The sequence below is a fragment of the Carassius gibelio genome, chromosome B21, assembly GCF_023724105.1.
Source record: "Carassius gibelio isolate Cgi1373 ecotype wild population from Czech Republic chromosome B21, carGib1.2-hapl.c, whole genome shotgun sequence".
NCBI classification, from domain to species: domain Eukaryota; kingdom Metazoa; phylum Chordata; class Actinopteri; order Cypriniformes; family Cyprinidae; genus Carassius; species Carassius gibelio.
Window position 1 is genome coordinate 7,112,644 of NC_068416.1, and position 20,423 is coordinate 7,133,066.

Below are 20,423 nucleotides of genomic sequence, written 5' to 3' on the forward strand. Positions count from 1 at the left end.
CCAAAGCTACCAGCACCTGGTTTAAGAACCATGATACCCCTGTTCTTAATTCAAAAGAAAATCTATGGGGTATTGTGAAGAGGAAGATGTGATATGCCAGACCGAAGAATGCAGAAGAGCTGAAGGCCACTATCAGAGTAACCTGGGCTCTCATAACACCTGAGCAGTGCCGCAGACTGATCGACTCCATGCCACGCCGCATTGCTGCAGTAATTCAGGCAAGAGGAGCCCCAACTAAGTATTGAGTGCTGCACATGCTCATACTTTTCATCTTTATACTTTTCAGGTGGCCAAGATTTCTAAAAATCCTTTCTTTGTACAAGTTTCACTTTTTGAATGGAATTAGTGAAATAAATCAACTTTTTGATGATATTCAAATTATATGACCAGCACCTATATATATATATATAATCGGTAGGACCAATTTCTCCATACTTAAATCACTTTTCACACAGTAAACACAATAGCAGTCTGCCGGCTAAAACGTGGGTAATTTTTTCATTGCTTTGGCACAAAATACAATACTGAAAAACTGTAAACATGGACATTGTATTTTTATGAGTGACAAAGTATGTTGGTTGGATGTCAACCTTTGAAGGATTTATGTAAAAATGAAACCATTTGAGACATGCATGATGTTTTTTGGTATTTTTACTGCATTTTGGATGTGAAATTTGCTAATGTTACAGACAGAAAGCCGGTTAGCAGAACTGTGTGAAGAGTTTAGAAAAAGTGACCCAAGTATTGAGAATTCGGTCATAGCGTTTGATAAAAACAAAACAAACAACAACAACAACAACAACAACAACTGTTAGTGTACACTGTTCTTGAAATGACCTGATGAAATGGCAAAGGTAATGTTTTTTTGCTTAATATAGCTTGCTGTCACATAAGTACATACTTTACGCAACTTTTAAGTTTATCTACAAAAATGTCTCTATTTAAATTCACATGTAAACCTGGCACTTTCTAAGTGAATGCAAAAAAGATTGTTGTTCCAAAACGAGATGCATAATAAAATGTAACAAACTATAAGAAAAAATTAATAAATAATCAAATTCATAAGGGAACAATGGGGATAACAACACATAAATATGCACACATCCATGTTGAGTGCATGTTCTCATATTATCTTAAATATATGTTTAAAAACACTAACTGAATTTTGCATGAAATTTTACACACAGGAAATTATGAAATTGGCTTGCAATTGCCAAAATATCAATATTAATAGAAATAGTGCATTCACAAACATGACTACTGTATTGTCCAACACACACACACACACACACACAAATCACCAGTGTAATGATCTACCAAAATCACCAACACTTCAGTGTGATGTAATGGAAATGCATGTTTATCCTGTGTGGCATTGGCCCAAATCTCAGATGCAGCCTTTATATTCTTCACAACTGAAATGTTTCTTAGCGTTTCATATCCTCAGATGAGGGTCTGATCCACACTGCTCATACTGGCCTCAAACAAAGAAGCGTTGTCTGGCTCAGTGCCTTACAGTCAGCCGTCAGCACTAAATCAACTCGCATGCAGGACAGCTCTGAGTTTAATACCACCCTGTGAGAGTTCAATCAACTCTGACGTTTTCTTTAGGCAGGCGTAAACTTAAAGACAATGTCAGCATGTGCCAAACTATTCATCTCTATGGCGAGTGATTAAAAAGGCACACAGTTTCTTTTTCTTGGAGCCTACTCAGGCTGTTTAAACAATAAGAGTCACTAGACGATAAAATGCACTGATAGACCCATGGGGGTGTAAACATATCTAGATGACACTACTGACATAATACTCTGGGTTTGCCAAGAGTCAAAGAACAGACAGTCAGTAATGATGCACCTAAGGACATCACTACTGACTGCTGAAAGGCTGCAGGTTCTTGCCAATGGTGACTGATGTTTTTCTTCTGATGATAGACTCTGATAGTTCGGAGTGGGGTACGGGGTTTAGTGGGTTCATAATGGCCATCTGTACAAGACCAGCAATACTGTCATACTTTACTCATGCAACACATAAAATGACACGTAACAAAACAAACAAACATACTAACAAACAAACAAATTTCTAACTAGCTGTGTATCTACATGGTTGCTTAAAAAAAGAAAATGAACACAGTAGCAGTAGCATCATGTTGCTAATTAAGACTGGACTGGCAGTTTATTTATTTGTTTCTGGATTCCAGTTTCATTTCTGTGGGCTGGACCGGTTGATGGTTGGCTTTCTGTTGACGTAAGTGGCCCAGTAACCCAGGTTGAAGATGAAGAAGAGCACTGGAAAGATGATACGAGAGATCTTGTCCACTTTGCTGACACGATTGTAGGACTTCCTTCCCTCTGGCACATATTCACCATCCATTTTGGGCAGCCGTATCTCTCTGACCTGCTGGGATGGGGTGGACGTGGATGTGGCACTCTTGGAGACGGTTGTCAGTCCGGGATCTTTGGTTACACTCATGCTGTAGGTGGTTCCCACAATGTTGAAAGTATTGTTGGTCTTCTTGGAGAAAGAAGACGACTCTCGCCTCTGTGAAAGAGTCAAAAGGGGAAAAAAAAGTAGAGCAATAAAAACACCTTATCTTGAGCAAAAGTGAAGCATTCATCTTCCTAATGGACTCTCTAGTAAATCCCTGTTTTCCCTTACTGCACAATTTGTTATATACTTGTATTATTTTTTTGTCTCTTTATAGAAGTGGGAAATACATTCAGTGCAGTAAGAGAAACTGTATATTCATGACAGCATATATAATACAGAGTTCTGGCATGAAACTCTAGATGATGAAGTCTGATAGTTCTAACTCAATCTGAGGTAATAACATCATTATCACATGGCACAGCTGATTGGTTCGCTCCTGTATTGTTAGCCAATGAGCTCACTGCTCAGCATTCCCATATATATGTCTAGAGCTTGCTGTAGCAGTGCAGCTTGCTTCAGAAACCCTCCACCTTCCCCAGCTCCACATGTATAGATCTGCTACGAGGTGATTCATGTATGCTATTGGGATTTTCATGTATGTTATATTTGCAGCTGTAAAATTTACATTGCATCATGTTTTGAATGTATTGGCAGTAGCAAGTCTCGGTAATTGCTCTTCCGCAGCAGCAGCGTAGCAGAACTATTCCGCCAAGACCAAATACATTAACATTGGCATATACATTAACATGTCAATCCCTCTGAGACTTGTCATGACAGAACTCATTTTAAAGGTAAATCCAAATTCTTATTCTTTGTGCTGTTGACAAATTTAGTGTAATGACATTTTGGCAATTGAATACATCTGCAATAATGTATAAACTAAAATATTACTATAATAAGCCAGAATATAGCATGCATAATACCATCTGCATAGATTTAGCACTCATTTTAATCAAATAATTATAGAATCAGGTGCACTGGTACAAACATGTCCACAAAATCTGTGCTAAATGTATTTAATGCATTGCATTTCCCATATTTAGTTGTTAGATGCAGCAAAATTTCAGTGCATTTTAGCACACATTGGGACATGCTTGTTCATATACATCCAAATATCTGGGTACACTGTTATGACTGAAGGCTGATAAATAGGCTTTTGTTTGCTTAAGACAAGTGCTATGATTAATTGTCCAAGGCTCTTGTGGGATGCATCTCAGGGACTTCCTCAGTCCCGAAACAAAATATCAGGGATTTTGTAAAAAACTAAAACAAAGGAAAATAGCTTCAAGCAATCTGCATCAATGGTGTATATATTAATACATTAATTAGAACAAAGAGATTCTTAAAGCAATCACTGAGCCTTGTTACATGCAAAACAGTCAGTGGTTTACATTGCACCATGACAGAAAGTGACCATTGCTATAGAGAACATTTTGTGGTGTGAAGGGCAAATTCACTAAACACTTTTGTGTGTGATATTATGTATTGTGTTCATAAAGCATTCATGCCACAGTTTAATCAAGTAATTTCTGCACTGATAGCATCAGGTTGTTTCAGTACTTTATTCTGATCCCTCATCAAAGAAAACAGTCTTCTTATGTGGGACATCAGGCATTTTGTCATGCTGAGTGATAAGCAGATATATGTGAGAAATTATCATATACACTGTTAAAAAACAAATGAGATGAACAGCTCCAATTCTTTGTTTTTATTTGAGCTCCATAAGATGAGGAATGTTTCACTGGAATGTTATCTTGCCTTTTACGGTCACTGTCATGAACTCTTTATTAGCAGAAGGACTGCATTTAATTAATGCAATGAAAAAAGGGACCAATACATACATTTTTTCTTGGTTTTAATTTTTGTATTTTGCTATATCCATTTTATAAAACCTATAAAAGGTACTCAAGGCTGTATTGTGAATAAGTCACAGCTGAAGAAGTTGCAATGACAATAAGGAAAATAAGCCCTGGAAGCTTGCAGCTATACAGTTCTGTATGATTTTTTAAGCTGTTTTCCTCACGGGGACCAGAAATATGTCCCCACTAGGTCACAATTGACTGGTATTACTACTATCCTTGTGCTTATGGGGAAATTTGGATGCTATAATGTAGGGAATACCAGTTACACACACACACACACACACACACATGCATCCATGTTGGATTTCCATGTTTTATGTGGACTTCCCGTAGGCATAATGGTTTATATAATGTACAAACTGTATTTTCTATCCCCTTACTCTAAACCTACACAAACCTTTCAGCTATTTAAAAAAAAAAACATACACATTCTGTATGATTTATAAGTTTGGACCACACACAGACAGACACACTCAACCAGAGGTGGTCTAGTAGCAGCTTCCAGGTCTCCATAGGAATATCTAACCAGACTTCATCCTTTAGTCACAATCATAGGAGGAATGGCACAGCAGGAAACATTGTATGCAAGTAAACAAACAGAGCCTCTGTTAGCAGGCTTAAAATATAAGAAAAACACAAACTGTCTAATGGTGTCTAACCACAATAATCTACAATGCTTAATCACATGCATTTACTGTATACAGATTGTATACGATGTTGCTGTTATTTTATATTTCAAAATTCTTCTAAAGGAATAATTCACCCACAATAATGTTTTAAACTAACACTCCTGCCATTTTAAATATGTATGAATGTCTTTCCTCCTCAGTGGCACACAAAAGGATAAATATAGCAGAATATATCTCTTTCCCAGTCACTAAGGTTGAATTACAATGGGTACTGTCAAGCTCTTAAAATAAAAGTATCATAGAATAACCTTTGGGTAAACTACTTCAGTCTAAACTGGTTTGATAAGAATCACACAATAAGCTGACTCTTGGCTGGTTTCAAAGATTTTCACTTCCTTAATAAGTAGAAGAAAATAAGAATCTGTAAATGTGTCATTACGTTTCACACTGAGGATTTTGCAGCACATATAATAATTTGATATAATGCTATCAGACGCTATAATCCTTACTCATTACTTAGTAACTGTGCAAACATTTTCACTTTTAGTTAGACCTCTGATCAACTGTTGAGAAAATAAACTGATAATGTACAGTGGATAACAGGAGTGTAATCCTCTATGATCATCTATGATTTAATGTGAAATCATAGATCATTAATGTCAGCTTTATAGGACATGAGTGATTTTGATGAAGTGGGCTACCAAAATCTGCTTGTTTGACAGTCATAAGAATAAACTACATTCAAGTGGTGCTTACCAGCACAAGACCCACCGTCACAGTGCTATTTGGCAGATTTCTTAAAGGTGCAGTAGGGAACTTTTGTAAAAAAATTTTTTTTACATATTTATTAAACCTGTCATTATGTCCTGACAGTAGAATATGAGACAGATAATCTGTGAAAAAAATCAAGCTCCTCTGGCTCCTCCCAGTGTCCTATTGCTATTTGCAGTTACAGACCGCTCCCGGTAAGAAATCAACCAATCAGAGCTGCGGTCCATAACTTTGTTTGTGTTCAAAATGTAGAAAAATGTATATAATAAGCGAGTACACCATGAATCCATTTTCCAAACCGTGTTTTTAGCTTGTGAATCACTGAATCACTAGGGTGCACCTATAATAAGTGTTTATATTCAGACTATTTTAGATTGCTTCGGGGTACCACGGCGGAGTAACCCAGTACCTTTGTGATTCTTCATAGACAAACAGAGAGAAGTAGTTCCGGCTACGATGTTCTTCCGCAAGACGCAAGCAGTTCTGTTTATTAACCGCTAGAGCGTCAAAAGTTCCCTACCGCAGCTTTAAGTGGTTGTTAATGTATTCTGGGTGTTTACTAAAGACTGATTCATACTTCTGTGTTGAACCTACGTCGTAGTTTGTGCGTAGTACTTTCAGGCTTAGGTGTAACTTGACATGCACCTCTCCAAAATTCTAACAGCATGTAAATTCTACAGCAAGCAGATTGGTCTGCCAGAACCCCTCCTTCTGTATGTACTTGAGTTTTGTGTGTGTTTATGTGCACTTCAGTATATTTTAATGTTACACCTTCTTATATAAAATAAAATAAAGCAAAGACCAATGTCTTATCATTTATTATACTACATAGCATTATACATCAGCAGTTGTCCGCAACAAACAATGTTGATCTGCCGTGAGTCAAGTCCTTATGGAGATGGAAAGAATGCCATCTTTTCCTGTTACCTTGTTGACTCTTTTGTAGTTTTAAATAATGATTTAATGATTTGATATTTATTTGCAGCCGTTGCGGCTATAATGCTTCTAAGATGAGCCGCTTCTTCTTCGGCTTTTGTCGTGGTACTGCAAGTTACACCAGCAACATGCCCGTGGGCACTGCAGACTAGCGGTTTGCATGTGTACTCCACGGACAATGATGCAGAATTATAAAAGAAAACTGACGAGTAGCCTACGGTATATAGACTATGTCGTAGGTCCGATGCAGAAGTATAAATCAGCCTTAAGCCACTGTTTATTCTAAAGTGTTAAACAATTCTATATGTATCAAAATGTGTATAAATATTGGTGGACATGGCTTGTATGGACAAGACTTTCTCTTACATATATATTATATATATTATAAAGAATAGAAACAATAATCTTAATGCCTCTCCCTCCCTTTCGAAATTCCCTCCCTGGACTCAATCCCTTTGTGTACCTCCATTGCCAGCCCTAGTTACTAAATGTGCTTGTGTATTGACCGCCCCAAAGCATAAATATTAAACTTTGTTGCACATACTGTCACAGTTTTACCAGGATTGACTAGGTAAAGACAAACAAAGCAATTAATGTAGAAACTACAATGCATTGTGGTACAAGAAGAGCAAAGGAACTACTGACACAAACACAAACAGAAAACGCTCAGCTCAGAGTTTTGCACTGGGAGACGCCAGACCGTTGGCCCTGTTTTCTGATGCTAATATCTGTGCTAGGGATTTCACTATAGGGACTACTGCATGCTGCTTCCCAATCACAGACCATCGATCCCTGCTACTACACCAGCACCTGAGTCTCTAAATCACAGTCTAGGCTTAAGCCAACATTAGTAAAGGATGCCAACAACAAGCTCATCATGACCCACACTGATACAACTCTTAATTTAAGCTTAGGTCTCATTTGCATTGAGTTTTGGCAAGATAAGCTCCTGGATTTCACAGAGAAAATACTTAGAAGAGAATCAGTGTGATCAACACTACAACAGTACAAAGTACAGAGAGAGAGAGAGGTTTGATTTTTAGAAACAACTTTATTTTACCAAACAAAACACTGAATCATATATAGAAACAACTACAAATTAGTAACATTCAAAAAATTAATTATCCCTCAATTACAATACAGATGATATTACAATAACACCACTGCAATTTAAAAGACTCCATGTCCAAAAGAAAACATTTGGCGCACCATAAAGAGGACGATGCGACAAAGAAGACCTAAGACAGTTGAGCAACTAGAAGCCAGTATTAGTCAAGAATGGGATAACATTCCTATTCCTAAACTTGAGCAACTTGTCTCCTCAGTCCCCAAACATTTTCAGACTGTTGTTAAAAGAAGAGGTGATGCTACACAGTGGTAAACATGGCCTTGTCCCAACTTTTTTGAGATGTGTTGATGCCTTGAAATTTAAAATCAACTTATTTTCCCTTTAAATTATAAGTTTTCTAAGTTTAAACGTGATATGTCAGCTCATATCTCAAATATTGAAATATGAAACTTCCAAATCATTGCATTCTGTTTTTATTCACAATTTGTACAGTGTCCCTACCTTTTTGGAATCGGGTTTGTAAGTAAGCCATCATTATCAGTACCAAAGACCTGTAAATGACATCACCATGGCAACAACAGCAAAGGGGACTGGAGCTTATACATTTTCCTACCCCCCAGACATCCAGTCTGAGGAGAGCAGACAACAACTCAAGCTCAAAACACAAAAGGACACAGAACACCTGACTCCATGGCACATAGCTTCCTGCACACTGTTCCCGTATCATTTACGAGGACTAAAAAAAGACCCAAAGAACATGAGGCGTCTCCCTACCCTCCCAAGCTCCAGCAGCACATCTCTGGCATTCACCAAACCATCAGAGAAGCAAAACCTAACCAAATTCACCAAACCAAAGAGAAGCAAAAACACTGGCAGCCCCCAGAAACCCAGAGATTAAACCTCAGAAAAACACTACAGCTACAACCCCTGCTGATAAATGGCCAGTGATAGAGGTTGACCTTGCCATCCTCATGTATTCCAAATGGAAGTTCCTACAAGGGGAAACTGTTTCTAGGTCATAAAACAACAAAACTCTGGTGCCCCAAAACAGGTGATGCCCTCAGAATAATTTTTGACTCCAGTTTTGGCACACCCTAACATATCATCATATGCACGGGTCGGGTCGTTTGAAATAAAAATGCCAATTAAACCTTTGTCATTTTTATAGTACTAGACACGTTTTTTAAATACATAGGCCTACACTTTATTGACTGAATAACTGGCATGAAAATGACACACAAGCTCAGTCTGCATGTAGAGATGGAGGCGGCAAAGGCGACTGCATGGGGAGCAACGTCGCTATTTTTGGTAAAACATGATTTTGACGACTTCATTAAGTTTTGTTTTATAGAAAACTCTTTTTAAAAGATTTTCGTTTGATATAAATTGTATCTTAATTTTGATCAATGTTTTATCAATCAGTTAGTAGTATTTAATAAATAAGAAGCAAATAAATAGCCTAGCAAACAATGTAATAAGGCGCCGGCACGATCACTTGCATTGCATGTGAACTGGAGGGTGCCGAAACTCAGCGTGTGCCTCACAGATTTGAGAAATATAGGCTATATATTACAGAAAGCTTGTAATGTCTTCTTTTAAACGAAAATATTGAAACCAAAATAAATGAGCTACTCTCTGATGAAGTAATCCTTATGAAATGTGCATTTCTCTCTGGCCTTCATGGCGAGTCTGCATCGTCAACTTCATCTTTGCAGCGACACAGAAAACACCAGTTTATTACTAAACAATTAAATTACTCCTTGCATATTTTCAAACCAGCAGGCCATTCTGGGTTGATCGAGACCCCAAGGAATGAGCGAGCGGATCGGAATATTTAGAAATGCGCTCTCGCTCACGAGATCTGATCAGAACAAACTCGAGCCTCAATGTCTGCTGACCTTGTAGAAACATAAAAATAGACATAGCCAGATTAGACTATTTTAGTACATTATTAGCTTACTGACGATTTTTCATAGTTCTTGAAAAAATTATAATATATTAAGTTTTGTTGTTGTTGTTTTTTTATTTGTATATTTTTTCCTAGTTTTGCCTACGTTCCTATGGCCCAATGACACTACGATGAGCATTTATTCCTTTTTAAAAATGCGGGTCAGGAAGCAGGTCGGGTACAATATTTATTTTTTCATTTTTTTGCGGTCTGAGTTGCGGGCTGGTTAGTTGAAAACGTCGGTCGGGTGCGGGTTATTAATACATTGACCCGCGCATCACTGAAGGGTATTCGGCAACATGTCAGGCTGGTGCGTGTCTGCACACCATGGCAGTTTTACCGGCATACCAAGCCGACCTGCTAGAAGAGCTTGATGAGGGAGAGGAGTTCAAGTACGAAGATATATCAGAGTTAAGACAGACCGCTGATCTCTCCCTCCGCACCACCAAGGAGTCCGCCCGAGCCATTGGGCGGTCTATGGCTGCTTTGGTGGCCGCAGAGAGACATTTATGGTTAACCCTGTCCGAAATGAAGGAGAAGGACAGGGTCTGCCTTATGGAGGCCCCGGTCCAGCCTTCTGGCCTGTTCGGCGATGCTGTCAACTCAGTCGTCGACAGGTTTCAAGAGGCACAAAATGTTCGAAAAAATTCCTCCCTCTTTGCTCTATTGGGGCATCTGGGCAGGAGATGCCCCAGCCGCCAGCCAGCTCCTCATATAGAGAAGGCTCAAAAACTGAGCGTCACCTCTTGTGCTCCTCCACATCAGGAACGAGAGCTCTCGGTCCGGGACTTCTATGCCCAAACGAGATCTTAGGGCAGTGTTTAAAGCTAAGAAGTCCTCGGCCAAGAAGTCCTGACGCCAGGGGTTGAGGGCTTCAGAGGGCAGCCAATGCTTGGGTAGAGCAGGGTACATCGGATTACATGGTTCCCAACTCGCTTCAGTGCCCTCGGGAGTTCAGTCTGCCAACCCTTCCAGAGTTCCAGAGCGCAGCAGCTTCCAGCGAGCGCCGCTCTCAGTATTTTCCTCCCGTGTGCGTAGCGGATCTGAGAGACTCGCCACCCCTTCGGAGGTCTCAAAAATGGCCAGATCAAAGAAACACCAATCTGGCTGTTTCAGTAACACCAGAGATCAGTCTCGAGAGACTGATTGCCTTAGTAGATTATTTAGCACTGGGGAACTACTGCCAAATGTATCTCAATGGGTCCTGTGCACAGTAGAGAAAGGCTACTGTATTCAGTTCGGCTCTCCACCGCCGAGATTCAACAGGGTTTCTCCGACATTATCGAGTCGATCCTCATGTCAGTCAAAAGAGTCAAAGAAGGCCAGTCACTCACTGTCAAACTATTTCAGAGATGTTGGGTCTGATGGCAGCTGCGTCCAACGTGATACCTCTTGGCCTTGGCCTGTACATGAGACCCCTACAGTGGTGGCTTAAGACCAAGGGATTTTCCCCGAAGCAGGAATCCACTTCGAGCTATCAAGGTCATGCGATGATGCCTCCATGCCTTAGACATGTGAATCAGGGCCTGGTGCTGGGAGCTCCTTGTCGCCATGTAACGCTAGTAACGGATGCATCCCTCACTGGATGGGGTGCGGTCATGAGTGGCCACCCTGGCCGTGGTCTGTGGAGCGGTCGCCATCTGACATGGCTTATCAATTGTCTAGAGATGCTAGCTGTTTATCTAGCACTAAAATACTTCCTCCCAAACCTGAGGGTTCAACATGTGTTGGTGCGCACTGACAACACATCGGTGGTCCCTTATATCAACCACCAGGGAGGTCTGTGTTCGCGCCCCTTGTACAAGCTGGTGCACCAGATCCTTCTGTGGTCCCAGGGCAAACTCCTCTCACTCAGAGCGGTGTATATTCCTAGCTGCCACCAGGGGGTGCGGGAGAGGAAAAATGTAATGGCGGTTCTTTTTAATGGGATTTTTCCATACAATAAAAAAACATGAACAGTAAACATTTTCTTTGTAATCGCTTTTATTTTAAATAAAAACTATAATTTACTAGTTTTCGATGGAAACTTAGAAGACAGATGCTGTCTTCCACGCACTGTTCTTCTTTTATGTACTGCAGGCTAATATGCGTGCCAACTCGTTTCATTCATTCCATAATATATATTATAAATATGCTTAACTGGCTGAAATCAGAGAAACTGTCAAGTCGGACCTCTTGAGGATTTGGAGGCAACAGAGACGAAGAGAATAGAGAAAGAAAATTAGCAAATAAAAAATCTTGAGGAAATCTCTCTCTCGCTGCAGGCTGAGAGACTTTTGCGCTGCATTCGAAAATTTCCAGATGCATCCTCTTTCATTTTATTTTATGTTTGAGCCTATGCTCTTTGCAAATTAATTATGTTGTGGATCATGTGTAGGCTAATTTTATTGTCGCACTTGAAAAGTTTCAGATTGATCCTCGTTTTTATTAATTTCATATATTTCGGAGCTTATTATCTTTAATGATGTGGATCGTTTGTAACTTCATTGCAATTTAATTCAATGTACTGTCGTTCTAATTTCCATAACCGTTATGTTATAGTGGTTCTCAACCTTTTTTTCCACTGGGCCGCAACTATGGTCCAAGTCCAAGTGCAAGCGGATTGCACAGGTTCGAGTAGCAATGGGCTTCTTCACACTGCCTCCACATGTGCAATTGTGCTTTTGAAGCCTACTGACCACACGCACCTGTCCGCGCGGTCATAAAAAATGGGAGGTACGCGTTCGTCCTCTCAGAGCCTCCGCACACACTCTCCCATGACGATGATATTTCTTAAGTTAACGTTTAAATGAATGTAAAAATAATATTAATTGTAAAACTGAAAAAAAAAAATTTTGTTCAGCATGGTGGGACGCATTTGAATTCGTGACGGGCCGCGGGTTGAGATGATGCTGCTGCTAGCTCCATGGTCATTTAATAGGCCTAGCATATTGTTTCTTTTACGTGGCTGAAAATAACCGTGCTTTCTGTTACTGAGCCTGTGTCTGTCACTCGTCCTCTTAAAAGTGGAAGCTTGTGCGTAGCTTTGTTACATTATACAGTATTGAAACTTTTTTGATCTTCTTTGTTCATGACTCTTTATATGGTGATAAAATATTTTTTTTTTGATTTTTTTAAAGCTTTGTTGTGTTTTGTTTTTTTTAAAGTGGGGATTGGGGGTGCGCCAACCCGGTTGGGACATAGAAGGGGGTGCGCAGGAAAAAAAGTTTGGGAACCGCTGGTCCAGGCTATCAATGCCACCTATGAGTCCTTTGGTCTTCCCCCGCTGTTGGGAGCCAAGGCTCACTCTGCACGGGGTATGACGGCCTCCAAGGTCTTCCTAGTAGGTGTGTCCATGCTGGACATCTGCAATGCTGCGGGGTGGTCCACGCCCTCCACATTTGTAAGAGTTTCTATTGCCTAGATATGCCAGTTACACCAGGCGTTTCTGTTCTCTCGTCCTAAGCTGTGATCTTCGGATACACACTAGGCAGGGATTTGGTAGTCTGGCAGTTTGGGCACCTCATTCCCCATTGTGTTTTGACGCAGCTCGAGTTCCTGAAGAGGAATGTCTCTAGGTTATGCATGTAACAATGGTTCCTCGAGCGAACAAGATGCCATACCCCTGGCACCCCTGCCGGCGCTTGCTGGTACTTGAAGCTGATGCTAGCTGCACGGCACGTGCTTTTATAGCTTCCTGGTCGCTTACGACACCCTGCCCCGTGACGTTGGACAGATTACACATGATATTCAGAATCGCTCACGCTAAGCGCGTTCCCCATATCATTTTCGACGCAGTGTCTCGTTCCCTCGAGGAACCATTGTTACATGCGTAACCTAGACACGTTTTTGTCATGACAATAAACCACACTTAAATTGAAATAAAGAGAGAGAGAGAGAGAGAGACAGAGAGAGAGAGAGATGATGATGATGATTCTCTGAATTGTAAACATGCCTTGAAGCTTTAAAAACACCCAAAATTTTATAAAAAGTAAATCTACTCTATTTAATAGCAAACAAAGTACATGTTGAAAAAAAAAAACATACAACCTAATCACATATGAAGTTCAGGTCATAACTGAAATTAAGAAAATAACACAGTGGAGGGATATAATAAAAAATGACCTGCAAAAGCCTGTAACTTGCTCAAAATCCTTAGATCATCTCTCAAAAGTAAGTAATTTATCAGTGAATGTTTCATTGCCATCAGAATGACAAATCATTGTGTCATTTGTTCACAAACAAGATGTTTGTCAACAGTATACTCTGTCTGTATTCCCTGATGTAAACTATGTCTACAGTTCTGATAACAGTTACAGAAAATGCATGTCTGCACTTTTTCTGTATGCCATATATCAATTTCTACTGTGCACAAAACTATATGTGGGATATCGATTGCAAGACATTGAACTGGATTCACTTTCACAATTTATCTGTTAACAAATCACAATAAAGACTCTTCTGAGAGCAACTTATCAATTCAAGAAATTAACAAAAACTGAAAATTAGCTTGACAGACAACTGGTACATACACTGGTACAAGTGTATTTATGACTTATGCAATACACTTTTTTTCTTTTTTTTTGTGGTAAAACTATTCTACAGAGAATACATCAAAGTTTGCTCACTTGTGTTCTGATAAATGTTTCAAAGTGACTGAGGGAAACTGTAAGTTAATATATTAGCATAGATACAGGGCCGTAGCTGGGGTTTGCGGGGCCCCGGTGAAGGTTGCACCAGTGGGCCCTGTTTGAAATGGTTTAATTTGTATGTTCTTTCATTTTTATTTATTTGTACTATTTACACAATGTTTAAGTTTTTTTTCAAGTTTGTAGGTGTCCAGGTACAGAAATCAAATAATTACATGTAAAAAAAGCACTGGATAGTCTTCAATGTAAAAATTAGATATAAAATCAAACCAAAATTTATTCAGACACCTTCAACATTTCTCACATTACATTACAGTTTATTTGCTATCGCTTGAAAAATGAAAATAACTTAGTTAAACTGTGTTAGAACAAATTCGTCTTGATAATGTTTTAACTTAGAAATGTATGTAATTGATTACAATCAACCATAACTACAGACAATTGTTATCATTACAATATTTACACTACTATCAATACTTTGTTGACAAATTACCAAGCAATACATTTTTTTGTTCAGACTGTGGTGTGAAAAGGTTGCATTAGCAATTCAGAAGAAAAAGAAACACATAAGCAATATGTGGTGCTTTATAAGGTGCTGAATAATTATTGGTCCCAATTTAATATAGATAGATAGATAGATAGATAGATAGATAGATAGATAGATAGATAGATATATAGATAGATAGATAGATAGATACAATTTTTATCAATTTCACTAGTAGTTCACTGTATGAAGATTCTTTGGGTATAATAAGTCACAGTTCGCTTAATTTTGCTATAATCACTTACATAAACGAATTAGTGTCCTGTACCTACTAGTAAAATATAAACATTAAAAATTATATCTGGTATCTGAATAGTTTTTGGTTTGACTATGCACAAATTCTTGTTAAAACTAAAAAGTAATTCAGTCAAGAGCAGTTAGTGATTTTTTTCATCTTCTTTGATTAACATTACAGCAGCTATAACTAAATTAGGCGCGGTAACTTTAAGAGATGATGAACGCATCCAAAATAGTACACATCCCATTTTTTTCCTCAACTGTTTACTTTCACTTAAGAAATAACTGACGGCTAATATAACAGGCGAGTATTTTGACATATTTTGTATGTATTTGTCAGCACAAGAGCAAAAAGAAGCAAATTCGGTGTTCAAGCATTTTGAGACACATTTCCATGCGTGAGCCCTGAACACCAGAACACAGCGGGTGCTGAATTAGGCTCTTTTACATCTTCTTGTTTGTTCAAACTGCGATTAGTATTTGTTCGCTCGGGTGCAGGAGGGACTTCGAGGAGAACTTTGAGGAAGTGAGCTCGGTTCAGTGTGGCTGTCCATGATACGGGGCTCTCTCTCTGGTGCCCAGTGCGCACCGAACACAGCGTGCGAGTAACCAGCTACTCAGTTCAGCTTTTCCGCGTCTTGTTTTTGCATGTTTTAATGTTTAAATCGACAAGTGGTAATTGGCTTAAAAACATGTGTAAATGATTAGCTTTCATGATGATGCGCAGCAGTGGCCCATCAACTGTACTGAGCATCTTTTTAGGCTGGCCTCAGCCAGTCCGTTGAGATCGTTGGGGGCCCCCCCTCAGCCTGCACTAAACAGTGTGTAAATACATAAAAATGCCACTTCCGATTAAGCTTCTGCATTTTGTCTGCATTGTAAAGATGAGTTTGTTGATACTGATTTGCCTGGTAACAGCCCAAATGTTGTATTATTCTAAATAACTGATTCCTTTAATTAAAAACAACTAGTCTGAGATTAATAGGCCTATCCCAGGGGTGTCAAACTCAGTTACTGGAGGGCTGTAGCCCTGCAGAGTTTAGTTCTAACACATATCATGTAGTTCCTCTTCGGGAACTCGAGCTGCGTCGAGCGCTTTTGGGGAACGCCTTTGGCAAGAACAACTCTGAATATCGTGTGCAATCAGTCCAATGGAAGAGCGTGACGTCACAGGCGGAGTGACGTAGCGACCAGGAAGCTATAAAAGCACGTGCCGCGCAGCTGCCTTCAGCTTTGCCTCTTTCAGCAAGCGCTCTGTGTGTACATGTTCAAAAGTCTGTCTTGTAAGTCTTATTTACTGTTGTCCGTCCCAATAAAGACACAATGCCAAAGTGCAAAGCTAAGACTGGACATGTGAAGGGCGAATCCAAATCGCGCTATAAATAGTGTGTTCCTCCCTGCCAACGCTACATCACGGCTGGGGATACACATGATTTATGCGTGGTTTGCCTGGGGTCGGAGCATTGTGATCGATTGCCGATGCGGACGCTTCGATCCCGGAGGGCTCTCTTCGAGGACGGAGCCTTCGCCAGCGTTCCCCACGGTACTGGCCCCGCTTCTGCCAAGGCAGAACAGCTGCTGCACTCGTGGGGTTCGCAGGTGGATCTGGCGGAGGGTATGGAAACGGGCCAGTCCTTATCTCCTTCCTCATCTGCCAGATCCAATGAGGTGGATGTGGAGACGATCAGTAGGGATTCGCCACCCCTATCGCCCCAGTATGAGGAGCTGTTGGAGGTGGTAACTCGTGCAGTTGATAAATTAAAAATCGAGTGGCCTGCAGAGAAAAAACATGAACCGCAGAAAAGCAAACTAGATGAGCGGTTTCTGCGGCCGAGACAGCCACCTCCAGCCCGGAGCCTTCCCTTTTTTCCCGACCTCCACGAAGAAATAGCGAGGTCGTGGAAACACCCTTATTCAACCTGTCTCTTCGGCCCCAACTCTCAATATTATGGCAATGTCGCGGGGCTCGATGAGCGAAGGTACAGAGCGATGCCCCGGGTTGAACAGACGCTTTAAAGCTATCTGTCACCCGGTTCGGCATCGTTTCTGAAAGCTCCGGCCTTGCCCACAAAACCGTTAAAAACAACATCTACATTAATGGGCAAGGGCTATGTGGCAGCAGGTCAGACGGGGGCGTGGCTTCACTTATCAATATCGAGTACTTCCCTTCGGCCTTGCACTCTCACCCCGCACATTCACGAAATGTGTAGATGCGGCTCTGGTACCCCTCCGTATGCAGGGCATCCACATTCTGAATTATATCGACGATTGGTTGATTTTAGCTCAATCAGAGCAGATGGCGGTTCAACAGCGAGGTGTCGTTCTTGCCCAGAGTGTACTTTCTCCAGTTCAGAGAACCACCTATCTAGGCGTAGTATGGGATTCGACCACGATGCAGGCACGTATGTCTCCTGCTCAGATCGAGTCAATCCCTTCCTCAGTCAAGAGAGTCAGAGAAGGCCAGTCACTCACTGTCAAGCAGTTTCAGAGACTGTTAGGGCTCATGGCAGCTGCGTCCAATGTGATACCTTTTGGCCTCCTGCACACAAGGCTCCTACAGTGGTAGCTAAAGACCAAGGGGTTTTCCCCATTGCGAACCATCAAGGTCACGCGGCGATGCCTTCATGCCTTAGACATATGGAAGAAACCATGGTTCTTGAATCAGGGCCTGGTGTTGGGAGCTCTTGGTCGCCATGTAAAGCTAGCGACAGATGCGTCCCTCACCGGTTGGGGTGCGGGAATGAGTGGCCACCCTGCCCGTGGTCTGTGGAGCGGTTACCATCTGACACGGCACATCAATTGTCTAGAAATGCTAGCAGTGTATCGAGCATTGAAATATTTCCTCTCAGACCTGAGAGGCTGTCATGTGTTAGTGCGCACTGACAACACAGCGGTAGTCTCTTATATCAATCACCAGGGGGGTCTGCGTTCACGCCCCTTGTACAAGCTGGTATACCAGATCCTCCTGTGGTCCCAGGGCAAACTCCTCTCTTTAAGAGCAGTATATATTCCTGGGAGATTGAATGTTGGAGCAGACATGCTGTCGAGATAGGGGCCGAGGCCCGGGGGGGGGGATGCTTCAACCCGAGGTGGTGAAGCAGATATGGCAGATATTTGGCAAAGCTCAGGTGGACCTCTTCGTGACTTGAGGGACATCGCAATGTCCCCTCTGGTTCTCTCTAGTTCACCCAGCTCCACTGGGACTAGATGCCATGACACAGACTTGGCTGAGGCTTCGTCTGTACGCCTTTCCCCCCATCGCTTTGCTCCCGGGAGTTCTGGCGAGAGTACGCCGGGACGGGGTCCATCTGTTATTAGTAGCCCCGTTCTGGCCGGGCCGAGTATGGTTCGCAGATCTGATCTCTCTCCTCGACGGCTCTCCATGTGAGATTCCGATCAGGACAGATCTACTCTCTCAGGGCAGGGCAAAATAATCCACCCTCGCCCGGAGCTGTGGAAGTTGTGGGTGTGGCCTCTGAGGGGGCACAGTTCCTAGCTCCTGGTCTCTCAACCGAGGTTGTTGAGACTCTCCTCCAATCCAGAGCTCCCTCTACGAGGACACTGTACACCCTGAAGTGGAAACTCTTCACTTCATGGTGCAGAGACCGTTAGCTTGACACTGTTAACTGCCCAGTTGGTACAGCTAAGGAATTTCTACAAGCTTGGCTCTCTGCAGGGTTAACTCACTCCACCCTAAAGGTGTATGTGGCGGCCATAGCTGCTTACCACGTCCCTTTCGATGGTCAGTCAGTGGGTAGGCACCCCCTAGTTACACATTTCCTCTGCGGTGCACTGAGGCTGAGACCTCCAGTATGGTCCCGTATTCCCCCATGGGACTTGGTTGTGGTATTAGAGGCTCTCTGCAAAGCTCCATCCGAGCCAATTCAAGATATTTCAGATAGACATCTGACCCTTAAGACTGCCCTGTTACTGGTGATTACGTCTCTTAAGAGAGTTGGAGACCTTCAGGCCCTCTCGGTGGCCCTTAACTACCTCGACTTTGCCCCAGGTATGGCCAAAGCATTCTTATACCCTCGAGCGGGTTATGTTCCTAAAGTTTCCTCTGTTACACCATAACCTATCGTACTTCAGGCCTTCTGTCCTCCTCCCTTTGGTAGACCAGACCAGGAAAAGCTAAACTGTATGTGTCCTGCATGTGTCTCTTCCATTGGACTGATTGCACACGATATTCATAGTTATTCTTGCCAAAGGTGTTCCCCAAAAGCGCTCGACGCAGCGTCTCGTTCCCTCGAGGAACTAGGGTTACATACGTAACCTAGGGACGTTTTCAAATAAGCCTAAATGATTAGGTGTGTTTAATTAGGGTTATATGTAAACTGTGCTGGACTGTGGCCCCCCAGGAACTGAATTCAACACCCTTGGCCTGTCCCATTTTTGCCTCCCTAACACTGTTAAAATGTAACCAAGTAATTTTTCCTCGAGTCTATTTTAAGAGCTACTTTTTACTTTTACTTGAGTAGATTTTTAGACTGGTACTTTTACTTGTACATAAGTAAAATTTCATTAATGTAATGAGTAGACTATTCTTGAGTAGAATATTTTTGTACTTTTTCCATCTCTGCCACAAACCATGGTACTTTTTCGGCACAAGAATATACCAGCTATAAAACCTGGATTTTAAAACCACTTCCTCGGTGGCTCCTTTCTCCAACAAAGAATTCCTGTTTCATCAGAGCAATGACAATGGTTGCTGCATTTCCATAATCTAATGCAAAAGTGACCCTGGTGAGTGTTACATTAACAGCCTTTTTGTATCATAAAACTATAGGCTTCAAAAAGTCCCTTGGGTTAGGCTCCAGCATCCCCTACACAGGACAAGCGTTTTGGAGAATGGATGGAACCATGTGGTTCATAAATTATCCAAATGCGATATATATTCTTTTCTGTTTTGACTATCTCAGTTTTTTTCCCGAGGACATACTCTGATCAAAGGAGAAAGACTCTGAATTCCTGCTGTGCAAAGTAATATCCTCAATTTCAGTGTGCATCTACTAAACTCCTCATGTGGAGACCTCATCTGCAAGGCTACTGGAGCAGCTGAAAGTAATTCTGAAGATCTATGTAATATCTAACAATATAACCGATAAACAGCCATTGGGTAATTATAAAATTTTTATATACTGAGATGGTGATATGCAATGGTCAATTGTAATTATGTGGAGAACTTCAACCTCAGCAAACCTTAAGGAAGAATGTAATACTTGATATAACCAAGGTAGGTTAAATATTTAATTTGCCATTTAATACCCATTTCTGTCATCTTCATTTCTAAGAGTTTTGACGGTTACTGACTGGAATATCACAAAGCAGTGAAGCATTTAATTTTAATTTCAAATCTTGATGGTTTGGCC

At 41.2% G+C, this 20,423-nt stretch overlaps 1 protein-coding gene across 1 annotated transcript in view; it reads right to left on the reverse strand.

Moving 5' to 3' along the window:
* Positions 1–1,616: 1,616 nt before the first annotated feature.
* LOC127985714 (gamma-aminobutyric acid receptor subunit alpha-3-like) overlaps positions 1,617–20,423 on the reverse strand; it is a 181,317-nt gene continuing 162,510 nt past the window's right edge. The window contains exon 10 of the mRNA XM_052587784.1: positions 1,617–2,538. Within this exon, the coding sequence (XP_052443744.1) occupies positions 2,200–2,538 (339 nt within the window). The 3' untranslated portion in view covers positions 1,617–2,199. The remainder of the gene's footprint in view (positions 2,539–20,423) is intronic.